Source organism: Fundulus heteroclitus, chromosome 14, assembly GCF_011125445.2.
Source record: "Fundulus heteroclitus isolate FHET01 chromosome 14, MU-UCD_Fhet_4.1, whole genome shotgun sequence".
Classification (NCBI taxonomy): Eukaryota; Metazoa; Chordata; class Actinopteri; order Cyprinodontiformes; family Fundulidae; genus Fundulus; species Fundulus heteroclitus.
Genome location: NC_046374.1, coordinates 14,193,329 through 14,210,249, shown reverse-complemented (window position 1 = coordinate 14,210,249; position 16,921 = coordinate 14,193,329). Strand labels below are relative to the sequence as shown.

At 40.4% G+C, this 16,921-nt stretch overlaps 1 protein-coding gene across 1 annotated transcript in view; it reads left to right on the top strand.

Annotated features, from left to right (window-relative positions):
* The first annotated feature begins 1,465 nt into the window (after positions 1-1,465).
* The window catches only part of vax2 (ventral anterior homeobox 2), a 32,521-nt gene continuing 17,065 nt past the window's right edge, over positions 1,466-16,921 (top strand). Inside the window, exons 1-2 of the mRNA XM_012854449.3 lie at positions 1,466-2,490; positions 6,901-7,088. Of these exons, the coding sequence (XP_012709903.1) occupies positions 2,262-2,490; positions 6,901-7,088 (417 nt within the window). The 5' untranslated portion in view covers positions 1,466-2,261. The remainder of the gene's footprint in view (positions 2,491-6,900; positions 7,089-16,921) is intronic.

Here is a 16,921-nt window from a genome sequence, read left to right as displayed (position 1 = left end):
TTACTAATTCAATTCAGAAAGTGAAACTCATGTATTATATACATGAGTTTCACTTTCAATATTTATATGAATATATAAATATTCATTCATCCCTACCTTCATTAGGATACATAAACAATGTAGGCATATAGTGTGTGAACATATGAAGGCTGCTTTAATGATTTGGTTTGCTATGTTGGTTTTTGGTATATGTGCAGTCTGGTGTATTTTTTTATGTTATTGTTTCTGCACTTACTGTGGTGTAACATGTACTATGTGTATTTGATGTTTATTTGTTGTAGTTTATGGTGGCAGTTGTATTTTACTTTATTTTATTTTATCTTTTTAGCACATGCAGTCAAAGACAAATTTCCCTAAAGTATCATCTATCTATCTATTATATGGATGCATTACACATGGACTGATATCTTTCAGTCATTTATTATTCGTATTCAGTTATTCGTATTGCATGAGATCAGATATGTCAGCCTACTCAAAACTATGTCCATGTGCAATATAGTAAATAAACTCAATAATTGGTTGGGGCTCCTTCTGTATTAATTACCAAATTGATGCTGTGGCATGGAGGTAAACATGCCCGTGGTTCTGCTGAAGTCTTAAGGAAGCCCAGGTTGTTTGGATACCGGCCTTCAGGTCAGCTGCATTGTTGGGTCTGGTGTCTCTCGTCTTCCTCTTGACAAAACCCCACAGATTCTCTGGGGTTCAGGTCAGGTGAGTTTGCTGGCCAATCAAGCTAAGTACCACCATGGTCACTGATCCAGCTTTTGGTACCTTTGGCAGTGTAGGCAGGTGGAAGGTCTCGCTGAATAATGAAATCAGCATCTACATGAAGCTTGGAGACGTCTTTGGTTCCTGAAGCTCTGACTCCAGCTGCTGCCTGTGCCTTGGGAATCTTCCACAAAACCACACATTTTCCTTTCACTTAACTTTCCAAAAGGTGAACACCCAGCTTGTCCAGCAGTGACTTTTTGTGGCTTCACCCCTCCTGTGGAGATTATCGCTTTTCAGCCCCCAAGTCGACTATCTTCCCCATAATTGTGTAAACCACAAATTATAGATCCCTTTCTTTTCTTCTTATGAATTCATCTTTTCTGAAAAACGGATTTTTGGGTTTTTCCAATAGCTGTAGGCCATAATCAGACAACCTAATAGAAATACCACTGTGTTTGTTGAATCCATATAATTTAAGACTTTCACACTTTGAACTGAATTTCTGAAATAAATAATTTTTTTTTTTTTTTTTTTTTTAGCAATATGCTTATTTACGGACAGACACCTGTGGTTTGCACGTCGCGGAGTTAAACTCACAACCATCATCTCATCCCTAATGCCCCCACCCCGCACCACTCTGTCAAAACGTGCCCTGCCCGCAAACCAATCAGCGACGCGCCGGCAGTCGGCAGGAAGTGACGTGTGGAGATCCTGCCTCTGTAAAACCCAGCGTATCAGCAGAAACATTATCCACACGTCCTCCCCTCACCATCCTCCGCTCTGTGTTTGTGAAGACGGGGTGGAACCTGACGGTTCTGCTCTCAAGCAATTTATAAATAACAACAACAACAACAAAAAAAAAAAAAAACCCCAGACCCAACAAAGGCGCTGCAAACTTTATCCATTTCCTAACAGTGCACATAGATGTTTTTTTTTCTTCCTGTGCGCCGACCCCCTTTATGTGGCACCACCAACACACACTCCAAGGATCCGCAGAGGCAGCTGGTGTGGCTGGGAGCTGATCTGGACAAACAAGCAGAAACTTTCACCGGTCTGTTCTGAACTGTAGCTGCTGCTCAGATCATTTTTTTTCCTCCCTTTTCCTGCGCACCGCCTCTCACTTTTTTCTCTCCGTGGGTGAGCTTTTTTTTTTTTTTTTTTTTCTCCTCCTTTCACTGGCACCTCCCTGCTCCTCCACAGATCCTCACCATGCATCTCCACCTGCAGCTCCAGGCTGCTGCAGCTTGAGTAAAAGAGCCCGGCCGGCTGACCCACCTCCTCCTTCGGACACTTGGACCGGCGCGTCATGCCGCCACACCTGAAGCGCACGCCGGTTCCGCTGCTGGAGCGCACCGTGTCTTTATAAGTGGATCTACTTCTGTTTTCCTTTTGAGGGAGAGAGGGGGGGCATGCTCTGCTCGTCTCTGGAGAACATTTGCAAAGAGAAGAAAGTAGAAGGAGAAGAAGAGTGACTACTAGAGAGAAGGAAGGAAGGAAGGAAGGAAGGAAGGAGAAGCTCCACCACCAGAGAGACTCTAACTTAGTTGTAGATGTTCGATCAGGCCACGACTATGGGCGATGGGAGCCACCGCTGTGGACCCAACCCGCTGGACAGGATGGAGGGCAAGTGCCGCCCCGACATGGGCAGCAGGTCGCCGGTGCAGAGCTCCACCGACACTCCGGGGACCTCCGCGTCCACGCCGACGTCCTCCAGCGAAGACGGACACGACAAACTTCTGGGAGTGGACCCGGACTACTGTCGTAGGATATTAGTGAGGGGTAAGTGGCTTTCGGGCGTTCACGCCGATGGTTGAATTAAACGCCAAACTGGGGAATCACGGGCTGCCCTTGCCATCATTTTTTTTACCCGAAACGATCAGAGACGCAATAATTGACCATATACAGTCCAGGGATCGCAGTCATAGATTTGCCAGCTCCACGGAAGAAAGATAAGATCAAAACAAAACATTCGTTTTAATTTGGAGCAAAATCTCAACAATCACTACTGCTGCGATTTATTTTGAAACCCACCAAAACGTGCATTTTTAAATATCCTGAATCGACCATTTGGGTTTAAAGAGACGCACTATTTCTATAGACTCAACTTTCTAGTGCTGTAGTGGCAGTAGAGCACCTCTGCTGCTGGGAGGACTGCAGAGACCTGCAGCTGTCATCCCAGCCAGCAGCTCCAGCATGAAACAGAATGGACTGACGGGCATAATTAACAATTTAAACACCATTATTTTCATGCACGCATAGATAAGATAAGATTTATTTGCAAAATAGTAATTATAGGATAATTACACGCGTTCTCTGTGTGTTTTGTAGCCGGTATAAACATATAAATGTTTTTTTTTTGTTTGATCAATATTATTTCAATCGTTTAGATTTATTTTAATACCTTTAAAATAACATTTAAAAGACTTTGCAATCAAAGAAGAAGAACACCCGCAAAAACACCCTGCAGGCTACAATTAATCTACTGGTTGTTATTTTTCTTTCAACGAACGGAAATAACACATTAGCTTTACATCAACGACCACTGAATAAGAAAAAAAACAACAACACGAAAAACAAACCATCAAACTGCGCATTTTTCTCCGTTTTTACTAAATGACACCAGGATGACATTTAATTCAAACCCAGCCCTCCTGCTGGAGGTCACTACAGGACATGATTCCTAAAATACGCACAAAAAGCCTGAGAGTATTTAATATTAAATTGAAAATAAAATACAAAAAAATCCTCAAATATGCGTTGCTGTATGATTTTTTTTAAACCACGATAATACATTGTAAAATAAGAGATTTTCAGACTGATTAAATTAAACGGAAATGATTAAAAAAGCCAATTATGTTATCTTGTAGAACTTAGCAGAAAACCCACCCACTACTATACAATAGCATGCATGCATATATATATATATATATATATATATATATATATATATATATAACGTGTTTATCATGTTTAGAAGTATTAGTAAGTATTTCTCATAAAATAGGAATTAATTGTAATGCATATCGAATATCCTTGAATAGTTTTCTTTTAGATACTCTGTATGCGTCTTCCATCTTTAATTTTTTTTTTCTGAGAGAATTAAAGCAAACGCTGAGGAATTTAAACGTGGGCCCTGCAGCTGGGTGTGTGTCTGCCGACTTCGCCCAAAGGCAGAGCCAATATGTCGGCTCAGGTTCTTGTGCCAGGCCGACGCCGAGGAGACTATGGCTGCTGCTTGGGCGTGCAGCAACGGCGTCTTTAAAGAGACCTGGATGCTGAAATAAATCGTGTAATGACAAACGGATTGCAGATAGATAGATAAATAAATAAATAAATAAATAAATAAATAAATAAAACAGACAAAACAGGATAAATGGGAAATACGATAATACAAAATAAAACGGTACACTGGGAAACTTTACTATAGGTGTAGGTTTATATATATATATATATATATATATATATATATATATATATATATATATATATATATATATATATATATATGGTGGGAGTGTTTGTGTGTTCGTATTTACTGGAGCCGCCCTAAGCAATGAAATCGTGTTATATACGGACGTTCCGCTGTTTCTGACGCTTCCACATCACCTTTCTGATGGAAAACAGGCAAATATCAGACATGAGGGCCGGTTTCAGCGCACATGCCGTCCAGTTGTTTTTGAATGGATGTTTGCAAAGCTGGGATTGTGTTTTTGAATCAGAGTCCCGCTTGCTCTGGATTTTTTTTTTTTTTTACAGAGCGAGCGGGGTCACAGAGAGGTCAGCAGGTCTCCCTGTACGAGCCGCTGCTCTCCGCCTCTCTGCTTGGAAAAAAACGCTGCACATGTTAGAGCTGCTGTTCCAGTTTGAGGCGACGAAGAAACAAAAAAACGTCTAATATTTTCTATTTGCGCGCCTTTTGCAGCAATATTTGGTGTCTTTTTTTCTGATGTGTGATGTGGATCAGGGTCTGTAGAGTTTTTTTTAGGAATCGCTTAATGACGGAAAAAGCCCGAGTGTGGAGGCTGATGGAACACTAGCAGGAAAAATAGTCGAAGGTTTGGTTTATTTCTACAGATTAAAGTAATTTAATGAGAGCCTAACAAGGGGAAAAATATGCATTCTGTAATTGCAATTTATTTAAAATTTTTGTGTGGGAAAAAAAAATCTATTTATGAACCAAAATGTGTCTTCAGGACATCTACAAATAACGATCAAGCGAGCTCCTTTTACCATAAAAAATCCTCCCATTCACCCGTCAAATAAACAAACAAATGAACGAATGACTAAATAAATAAATAAACAAATAAATAAATAAATGCTTGCAGGTATTTTGGACCTTTTTGCTCCGTGGGTTAAAGGTTGCTTTCCGTCAGAAACACTCGCTCCGTGCAGCTGCTTCTGTTTCATATTTAATTCAGCGCTCTTCATATTTTAGTGGACTGCATATTTTATGAATGAACAAACAGGAGGCTTTTGCTGCTGCTGCTGCTGAGCGTCCACCCACAGTAATAAATAGGAACACGTACAGACCGTCAAATAAATAAATAAATAAACGGCTCTGGAATTATTGATTTTTTTAAATTTATTAATCAAACCCAAAATGTAATTGTTGACCGTCAACTGTTTTTTTTTTTATTTAATTTTTTTTTCTATCTTATTTATTTAATTTCTCGATTTTACTTTAGACGTTAGTAAAAACGTGTCCTGATGCATCGCAAAAATACTAATAAATAATAAAAAAGATTTAAAAATCTGTAGATCTCAATAAAGTCTCAATCTCAATAAAAAAGTGTCACAGAACAAAATAACTAAATAATAAAACAAACAGCATAACGAAATCGGACACACCCCATCCCAAACACGCACAACCCTTGCAAAAATAAAATAAAATAAAATAACCCAACAACAACAAAAAAAGAAACCAAACAAAAACAGTCAGATAAAATAAAGTGTGGTTTTATCTGCCTGAGCTTCAGCCGTGAAGCTCAGCTGCTCTCTCTGGAAACAGGCCGCTTTGCCTGCGCAGCAGCGGCTGTGCGTGAACGTCCGCGCATGCGCTGCGCTGGCTTACTTGCTTTAGCTCGAGCCTTTAGTGGCATAAATCAAGAGAAACTCTCAACCAATCAGATTCGAGCTCACCTATGGCTCTGTAAAACCCCATGGAGTAACATTTTTATTTTACTTCTTATTTGTTTGTTTCTGTTTGTTCCACGCATTGTAACGAATAAAGTAAAAACATAAAAAAAATCAAATTGCATTTAAAAACGCAGCTCTGTATAAGATGGCTACGTTTTCCAGTGGTTCCAGAAGCTTACAGACTACCATGCAGTGTGAGGTTGTGTTATACCAATCAAAGCACTTATATTCTTTAAATCAGGCAAAAAAACATACATTTAAAAGTCCTCAACAAGGCAACTGGCAGAAGTAGCATTAACACCTGAATTTTTCAAGGATTTTTTTTTTTGGCAAGCGAGCTGTCTAGAAGAGGGGCTTTAAAATGGGGCTATGCCAGCATCCTCTGCAGATGACGTTGAAACTGCACGTTTTTGGTCCTCTGCACTTGGCAGGTACCAACGCATTAATTTGCACGCAAAACTTGGATGTTATGAAGGCAGAGCAGCCTGCTCCAATGGTAACTTTGTTTTTCCACTTGGAAAAATAAAACTATAAAAAATATTGCCTGCAAACTTCTTAAACCAATACTACATTAGTGTTTATAGTACTGGAATCAAGAAAACTTGGCTGATGTCACCCATATATATATATATATAATGAACAAATATCTAGGACAATATATTTCTAATATTAATATGATCGAATATATACATTCTAATAATGATAGTACATTATGTATATAAAAACTTTAACAAAACCCACAGTATAGAATATGTCTATGAATGTGCTTTTTTTTTTTTTTTTTTAAACAAACAAGCAGTTGCTCATTCATGCCTTTTTCAGCCCTGAGGCCATGCGCCTTTCTGTGTATCATAAATATTACATCAGAGTACAAACGCAGGCCTGAGTCACAGCAGCCTAACAGGCGTTTGTGTTTCTGCTTCCTGTGTTTTAGTTGGTTTTTATTCCCAGCTTTAATAGGCCTAATGTGACACTAGTAGCTGGAGTTCATAGGGGTCTTGTTGTGTGGAAATGCACCGACTCCCTGTGTTTCCCCCCACCGTGTGTGCGCAGACGCCAAAGGCACCATCCGGGAGATCGTGCTGCCTAAGGGCCTGGACCTGGACCGGCCCAAACGCACCAGGACCTCGTTCACGGCCGAGCAGCTGTACCGGCTGGAGCTGGAGTTCCAGCGGTGCCAGTACGTGGTGGGCCGGGAGCGCACGGAGCTGGCCCGGCAGCTGAACCTCTCGGAAACACAGGTAAGAACGACAACAAGAACCCGAACCTCTGCTCCGAGCTCTGCAGAAACCACAACCGGCGGGTTCGTTTGAAACAGTGGAGACCAGAGCAGGAGCTGTTTTTACTCGATTAATTCACACCACTTAAGTTCTTCTGAGGAGCTGCGAATGGGAACAAGTGACAGGTGGCTTTAATTGGTAAACACTGACTCATAAAAGGTCACAGGTGTGTGCGGAGCCTTTGATGTGCTCCTCAGCCAATCAGAGAAAGACAGGAGAGGGGGGGCGGCCATGATGCTCCGCCCCAATCTGCTTCTTTTAGTTTGCTAAATTCAGGGCAAGAAAGAGATGAAATACAAAATATGTTGGACAAGGGCAGGATTTAAACATGCTGATCCAAAAAAGGAAAGTGATGTTTTAAAAGAAAAAAAAACAAACAATTAATATAAAATTATGCACAGCAGGCCTACATGTAACTTTCTTTCAGTCCTATATTTACACAGGACAGAATATAGTGTGCAGCCCTCATGTAGCCTGCAGATTAGACGACTAAATATCCCCCTGACTCACGGAGCTGTATCAGTATTACAGAGGAGGCTTTTATCATGGAGGACATGGACGTGCTGCGTCTAATTTCCTCCGATCAAAGGAAAAACAAATCTCTATAGGCATAAAAGTGTTCCTAATTATACAGTCACCTTGGGGGTAACTAATAATAGCAGAAACAAAGTCTTTTTTCTGAAGCTTTGTGCTTCTGTAAAACGAAGCTGTAAAGTTAACTGAACAAACAAACTTATGGAACATCAAGGACCAAACAAAATAGCAATAGATTCATCTAAATGTCAGTAATAGGCGGACATCACTCACTGGGTTTGACTGCACTTTATTAGTAGGAATGTATTTGATGTAATTAAATTGAATCTGTTGGATCAATAATCAAGAATAAATTGATTGCGCATTTCTGTATGCAGTTGCTCAACAGTCTCATACGCATATTCATTAAAATAAATAAATAAATAAGTAAAGAGGGGAGACATGTTAATGAGTTGAAATTGTAGTTATTTATTAAATGATTGTGGTTCTTTGCCAGGGGTGCCACTGTGTCAGGGGGCGGCAACAGGCCCGTATTAAGACAATGTGATGCCCCTGGGCATTATACCTCAAAGCCCCCCCCCTCCCTTACCCGTGCTGTCCTCCGATCAAAAACATCAGACATAATCAAGGGGATTTCTGTAATGTAATTTACTATTTACTAACTTACACAACTACATGTAGGCATATGAGCAGTGAGCAATATTCAAATATCTCATTTTAAAATGTTGAAATCAAACAAATCTTGATTTATTTATCATTTATTATTATTGTGACAGCAGTGTTCACAAAACGAATAATGCATGGTCTTTCAACAATTTCAAGTAAATAATATAACAATTTATGAAAAATATATTTTTAAAGCATGTGTCATGTGGTGCCCCCCCCATGGTTGGTGCCCCTGGGCACTGGCCCACTGGCCCTTATGGATAATCTAGCCCTGGCGGCAGGATATATATATATATATATATATATATATATATATATATATATATATATATATATATATATATATATATATATATATATATATATATAAAATAATAAAAAAGATGTGAAATTTACCAGATGCACCCCAGAAAGGTTTCCTGTTTCTTCCTGCCATGTCCAGGCAGTCAAAAGGCTGTGAGCGTCTGGCTGTGTTGTGCACACTGTAAGCATTGTAAGAAGATAAATCCAGTAAATCAGCGCTTAATCAAACAGTTTATGTCATCAAAACCTCTGGACTGAATTTGATCGTCCACCATCCGATCTGCACGTATGAATGAATTAGTATCTAAATTTCTGCCTTTTTTTTTGGGATGAAGTCAGCCTAAAGCTGAGAACAGCTTGGTGGTTAACGCCCACATTCACGTCGGACCTGGACAGAAGTGTTTTTACCCGGATCACAGATTCCCGTTTGGGCTTGTTAAAAACGATGGATAAAATCCCTTTTGAAAAAGCGATAAATAGTTAAATCTTTTCCCCATTCTAGGCCGCAGAAGGATATTCCTCGCTTGCGATAAAACCATTAAAAACAAAAGTACAGCCTTTGAGAACATGATGATGATGGGACAGTTCAAGCTGCACAGATAAGCTATAGCTGAACGGAAGAGAGGGAAGGGCTTCAAATGTTTTTCATGTCCATTTAACAAGTGGAGTCTGTGTCGAGGCCTTTCCTGTTATGTTTCACTTTACCGTCACTAGGTAAGAACATGGCGTGTTGCGGCTGAAAAGCATGCGGGAACTTCACGCACCACCACTTGTGGCTGTGAGACGAAACAACCCCCCTCCCCCCAAAAAAAAAAAAAAAAAAAACACAGACTTTGACGTGCATGAGGGGCACGGGACAGAATGTGTGTGTGTGTGTGTAGGAGCCCAGGGCAGCCGCTGAGGCCCTCATTAGTGCTGACTCCGGGGGTGTTAATGTGAAGGCCTCAGCTTCCTGCTGCTGCTGCTGCCGAAGAGGAGGAGGAGGAGGAGGAGGAAGGCTGAATGAATGAAACTGTCTGAAAAATACCTCCAATGGCCTTCAATTGCGAACAAACTCTAAATCATACAAAGCATCAGGGCGCTGCAACATTTATTACCGCCACTGAAGCACCTTTTAGGAAGGATGGAAAAGGCTTTTAGTTGGCATCAAGAGGAGTTTTCTCTCTCATTACGATATGCGCGCAGTTTGGGAAGGTTTTTAAGCAAATGTGTCACCCGTTCAAGGCTAATCATGCAAAAGAGGAAGAAGGGAGCTCTTAAAGACCCCTTCTCTATCTATCTATCTATCTATCTATCTATCTATCTATCTATCTATCTATCTATCTATCTATCTATCTATCTATCTATCTATCTATCTATCTATCTATCTATCTATCTATCTATCTATCTATCTATCTATCTATCTATCAGCATAATTATCATATATTTTGTTTAATTTCAGGTTTCTCCCCCTTTATAGCTGATCAATCTCCACCTTTCAGCTGCTTCGTTAAGCTGAAGCAGCACTAATGCAGCACACCTCCTTCGGTTAAACACCTGTCTCTTCCAGGTTTGGCCTCCAAGCAGCACCGCCTGCAGAAAGCAGGAGAGGTTTAGATGTTAAGGTTTTTTTTCCCACTGGTTTACTCATTGACCCTCCACCGCAGAGCCAGATAAAAGCTTTAATTTAATTTATTTATAACCACATATTGAACACAAATGCTTATTCTGACTCATTCTGGCTTTATTATCAACGTGCTCTAAACACATGGAAAACTACATTGCAGGTAAATAGAACAATGTGATATTTGTCAGACTAATAAATATTCCTACTGAATATGTGATCAAAATCACAAACTTTGAGTTTTCTTACGGCCAACATCATGTTTTATAGAAAAAAAACAAGGTCAATGAGGCATGGAGGCAGGGTTTGCTGGCAAAGCAGTTGGACCTCCTGCTAACCTCAGTCTTCAATTCTGTGTTCCTCCTCTGTCCCTTTTCCCCCCAAAATAAATACTCTTCCAAGAGCTTTTATTTGCATTTGTATGTATGATTTATAATAGTTGTGTATGAATTGTGATTTGTTTGTTGATAAATGCCATCAGTAGCTTAAGTCCTGACAGCAAAACATTAAAGACAAATACTAAGTTTGGGAAGATTTTTATACCATTTGCATAAATCCAGACAAAATTATGCAAACAGAAATAAAAACAAACATCACAATTTGTTTAGGGAGCTATGCGGGTTATTCTTTTAAACTGAAAATTGATAGGCTTTGTTGTTTAAGATCGAAATAATTATTTTTTTTAACTCTTACTGTGGCAGTAAATTATAGTTGGGGCGACCACCTCTGGCCTCCATCCGTTCTCCATCCTTACTGTACAGAGGCTCAACGCAACAATCAGCTCAGAAACATTCACAAACAGAAAAGCAGATTGAAGAAAAAAAGAGAGAAAAAATATTTGGGGCATCAATTTTGCTAGGGTCTTTAACATTTAATAATGTGCAAATCCCGCATATTTCAACCTACGTTTTCTTTGCATCATTTTGTAGCTACTTTGTGTGTTTTTCCACTGTTCTTTTTTTAAATTAAAAAAGTAATCAATGCTTCATTTATAAAATGAAACAAAAACATCACTAAAGTTTACAGAGCTTTTCACGGATCCAAATCACAAAGTGGCTCAGGGGGAAACAATGAACAAAAAACTACAATGAACTGAAAACTACACATAAATGAATGAAATAATCTAAAAGCGAAAGATGCAAACTTCATATCAAATGAAATACAAAGAAGACATTCGAGTTTATTTCTCACTAGCTTGTCTTGTTTTTAGGTATATTTTCTTAAACGTGGGTACCTGCCAGCTTTGTGATTGTCAAAACAAAAGCAGATGTTTGTGAGCATTTGTGAAATGTAAAAAAGTTTCTTTTTGTTCATAAAGTGGACTCCTAATTCAAATGGATATTTTAAAAAGTTGTTTTTTTCAAAGAGAAAACAGGAAAAAAAAATCTCACATAATCAAAATATTTTTTTTAAGAATATGTTTTTCTCCCATGAATTTCCGAAACAAAAATGAACAAATAGCCTCTTTTGGTCAATGGATCAATTAGGCAAATCTATTCTTTTCTTGCTCATTGTATGTATTAACGTTTCATTCCAGAACTGTTACAGATGAATCACTTTTTTCATCTCTGATGTTATTTTAGCTTTAGAATATATATATATATATATATATATATATATATATATATATATATACTATTAGTTAATACGTTTTTATCAATTAACATTTCTCCTAAAGAAATGTCTGCTCGCTGCTCATTAATAACTTTTTAAGTCAAAACTATAGCTCCAGCTGCTGGGTAATGCACCTTAAATACAGACATTTTAAACATTTTACATGTTTCAACTTTAATTGTGAAGGGTCAGCATCTCAACAGGAAGTGGGGAAACCCCTGCCTGCATGCAGGAGTAAAAGCCTGCAGAGTAATCTGCCGCTGGAGCTCTCCCTTCGTCCCGGCAGGTGGCTCTCCGCTCCATGGTAACACAGCAGGGGGAGAGGAGGAGGAGGAGGAAGAGGAGGAAGAGGGGGGGGGACACATAACCTTGCTCTCCAACATGAGGGAGAGCCTGTAGATCTGCAGCCCTGCTGGTCATTTTGCTCAGAAATGATCCCAGATTTACTGCTGGCTGCGTGCAGAGGTGTCGGCTCTTATTGTGAAGGCCTTTCCTCCAGCATCATGGCAGGAGTAGCAGGGGTCAAGTCATATTTTCTGGGTCATCTCCTGGGGTTATAAAAGTTTCCTATACCCCCCCCCCCCCAAAGTTATGAGTTAAAAGATAATGTTCTTTTCTCTCAGAGCTACATCCGAACCTTTGTAACTCGTCCTTCCAGTTCATGGTTGTGTGTGACTTTATGTTGCTCCGTCACATAAAAACCCAAACGAGATACAGCGAAGCTTATAATGTAACACGTGAAGTTGCTCAAGGGGAATGAACGTTATTGGATGACCGTGTGCGCCTGGGTCAGTTTGGAAAAGCCGTTGAATTGATTGTCTGCCGTGGGGGCATCCGAACGGCCTTAATCCTGCGGAGAACCGAAGGTTCCTCGCTCATCGGATCATGTTTAATCTTTAATGTAAAGCCGACAGAGCGAGCCCGGGATATGGGTGTTTTTCTTTCCTCTTCTGACAGCGTTCAAGGAGGGGTTTTGACGGGACATATTTCTGCTCTTATGCCGACGTCTGTTCTACACGGAGCTTAGTGAGGGATAGGTCAGGCTCGTCTTAAATGCAGCCGATGCGCAGCCTTTGTTGCTGCTCACAGAGCTGCTGAAATCGCCCAACAAAAGGCCTCACAAAGGAACATTTCGCTGAAACGCTGCCGTGATCTAGCTCTTGCCATTCAGGCATACATTAAACGTTCCTTTTATTAAATTTTTTTTTTAACCTGACATTTACATAACTGCTTATTAAACTTAAATCCTATACAATATCTGAGGTCAAGGCCTGCTCTTTCATTTAGACTTCGTTGCGTCTGATTCATACGGCATAATGATAGCAGAGGTCGGCACGCTTTCACCTCCTTTTTTCTATTAGTCACCTCTTGTTGCTTGATAAATTTCACCGGGGACAGGCCAGCCAGAAAGAGCGTCAACCAGGGAAGCAGCTAAGAGACCCGTGGTAACTCAGGAGGAGCTGCTGAGATCCACGGCTCAGGTGGAGGAGTCTGTTGAAGGGCAACTATTAGCTATAGATCTGCTACAGAGCTGGGATTTATGGAAGTGTGGTATAAAAAAAAAAGGGAAGAAGCTGTTTGCTCTTTGGCCTGCATTGAAAACAGCATGTGTGGCGGTAGCGAACACTGCAGCTCATACAGGAAACTCCATCTGCCATGGTGAAAGGCGGTGGTGGCAGCATTATGCTGTGGGCTCTGTGTTCTCTCAGCATGGACAGGACGGAGAGTTGAGCGAAACGCCTCGCAGTGGTGCACCGCTTTGTGTCGGCCCATCACAAAGTCCCGCTAAAACGCACGAGAGGCCGTGGTTGTAACGTGGCAACAAAGGAGGCGCCGTTTATGAAGCGGCTGTCAGGCCGACAGACCTTTCTGATTAACTCAATAAAACGCCGCCATTTGGTCCTTCTGGAATGAAATCTCAGCGTTCTGCTGCACGAAGAGCCCCATCTCAAAGGCTTTCTGAGGTTTTGGGTGTGTTGAATAGTTTTTAACAGGAAAACGTTAACTTTTCCAAACAAAAGGTAACTGTACATGTGCCCGATGTTGGTAATTATGAAGCTACTTAGTCCTTTTGTACAAATTTAGGATATTGTGTTGTTGTCCAGCCATATCATTATCCCCTTTGACCACAACTGGTATCGCAAGCAACAGGTCGGCCAGTCAAGCACTTTTCAAACTCAGATAAAAAAACAAACTACTCTTGATTGATTGGATCTGGGTTGGAGATGTTCTGTTATTATCAGGTTTTACAACAAGTTCCCATCCGTCTCACTCGGGCTAATCCCTATAATCTACCTTGGCTCTATTAGGGGCCTAAGAGTTTTTATAGTTTAGATCTTCCAATACAGTCTCTCACCTTTTATTTCACAGCAAAAATTACTTTGTCGCTGGAGGTTGATGACAATGCCATAAAAATTGTATGTTCCTGTATATACTGTAAATCCTACTGGATGAAAGAACTTGAATTTATTAATCCCATTTTTTTTTTTAAAACTTCCGTTTTTTTTCTTCAGTCTCCTGTTTAGTTTAGGCACCCAAACCAAACTGTTTTTTTGGAAGTTAACATTCTTATAGTGGCACAAAAATCAGGGTTTGCCTTTAAATTGAGCTAGTCAGAACGTCTACCGCTGCCTGTCAGAAATCTTTCTCATGTCGACCAGGTGACGAGCCGTAGCCGTTTGTACAGCACACAGCTAAAGGAGACCGAGGCGAGGGTTTTAAAGATCGTCTTGACTAAATGATAAAAAAAATGCAGATGAATGAAATATTTTTAAAGCATGATTTCGCACATTTGTGAGAGAAGATCGTTTTGGAGATTTCCCTCCAGTCTTACAAGGTCCACTAAAAGGCTGCAGTGTTTTCTCCAGCCTTGGCGTTATATGAGCCTTTTCCCTTTCTGGGAACATACCGTCAGGCTACAAGCCACAGGGTTTATAAGCGCTCTAAATTTAACAGAGCCACTCATAATCTGCGCATGAGCCGTGCAAGATTTTCTCAGAACGGTGACATCCTTTCTGGGAGAACTGATGGGTCAGTACGGCAGGCTTTAATGTGTGATGATTTGTTTTATTTATCAGTGCCGCGTCTGTGGCTGGTGGGCCGCATGTAGGGAAATAATGGTATGTCAGTTTTATCAATGTTACCATGATCAAAATGTGTAAGAAACGTGCATAAACTGATATTACATCCTAACGTTATAGCAATAAGAGTGAAGCCAGCTAAATAAATATTATCAATAACATTCTTCTTATTATATACTAAAAGCAATATTGTTTGCTATTGTTATTATCAATATTAGTAGCGAAAGAAGTGTAATATGGTAAAATAATGATTCTGATCATAATACGTCATCAGTGATGATGCCAGAAGTACTACTCTGCAGCTACTACCACTACTACTATTAGTATAACTTCAAAATAAAACAATAAAAAAAAATATAATCATCATCATCCTCATTGTGGTAGTAGCAGTAATACTAGTAATAGTAGCAGCGTTAGTAGAAGTTATTAATTTCGTCATATCAATAATAATGATTATTGTCATTAATTTTTACTATCATATTTTTAAGTAATAATAATAACAACAATAAAGTTAATAATCTAAACAGATAAACCAGACTCCCCTGCACACTTTCACTTAAAAGTTACCTTATACTTTGCATCCAATGCTGAGATGCCAGCAGACAGAGGGTTACTTATTTCCTTCTGCATGTATGTAGACTAAAACCTCCAAAAAGTCTCCTTCACACAGTTCTAAAGTCCAAAATACAGCTACATTTAGTTTTACAAAGGATAGCATTATCTCTTTAAGGTAATTTCACAGTAAAACAGCAACACCAGGATATCTCCCCAGGGTGATCATTTAAACCAGTAAGTGCCTCAGCCCTAAGAGCAAAGCATGTAGACTGAGGAGACAAAACTCCTCTGAACATGGAACCCTAGTCAACGATTATTCATAAAGATTTCTTTATTTTTTACACTTTAACGTCACAAAGCGTTCAAAAACGTACCCTACACACTAGCAGTTAAACAGATTAATCATACAACCATCTCGCCATTCTGCCACACGACGGGCAAGGAGAGATGAGATATGTGTGTCTTCCAGCTGTGAATGGTCTCCTTGTGAGTGTCGTCCCCATGACGGCCCAGACAGACGGTGTCTGGCCACTTGTCTGGAGCACAGAGGACCCGACTACAATGCATAGGCGTGCAGATGTGGGAGGGAGGCGGCCACACAGTGCAGGGATTGTCCCCAGACACTTGGAGTAGAGAACGAAATAGGAAAGGGAGTGTGACAGACAGACGGACGGACGGACGGACAGACACTCGGTGCCTTTGTGCTTTCAGCCACTGGACGCGATGCTGTGCAGCCTTGTGTGTAAAACAGGAACTTTTGACTGACTCGATGATGGTCAGAGACAAACCTCTGAGGTGCTGATTATCTAATCAGTTGATTAGATAATCAGAGAAAACATAATAGCAATTAAGTCTTAGCCGAGTCCGTCCTTAATGACTCGCTCAGACGGAGTCGCCTGGCTTCATCAGCCTCTCTTAAAGAGCCCAGGATAGTGTAATTTTCCAGGCGTGCGGAGCAACGTGTAATCTTTCTTCTGCCGCAGGAATAAGAAATCAGAAAAAATTAGATACGGGGCGTTTTATGTACAAGCGAGTACACACACACACACACACACACACACACACACACACACACACACACACACACACACACACACACACACACACACACACACACACACACACACACACACACAGGTCTGACCTCAGCTGCTTTCTGACATTTGCTGTGTATCGCCGTGTAGCACAGAGACACCTGCAGAGGAAGCTCACGCACACGTCAACTACTGCAACAGAGACTGACGGCTCCACATACCTGGAGTCAGCTCAAAATGAAGTATTTTCTTTTAAAATGTGGAGGAGACGAAACAGTGAGGGCCATCCAGTTTCATCTGACCTGACATAACCCTGGACTTTCAGTGCTGCAAACACTTCTTTCTACTTATGATTTTCTAAATTTGGAGCACGCAGCTAAATAGAGTCGCTCCTGGGATTCTGCC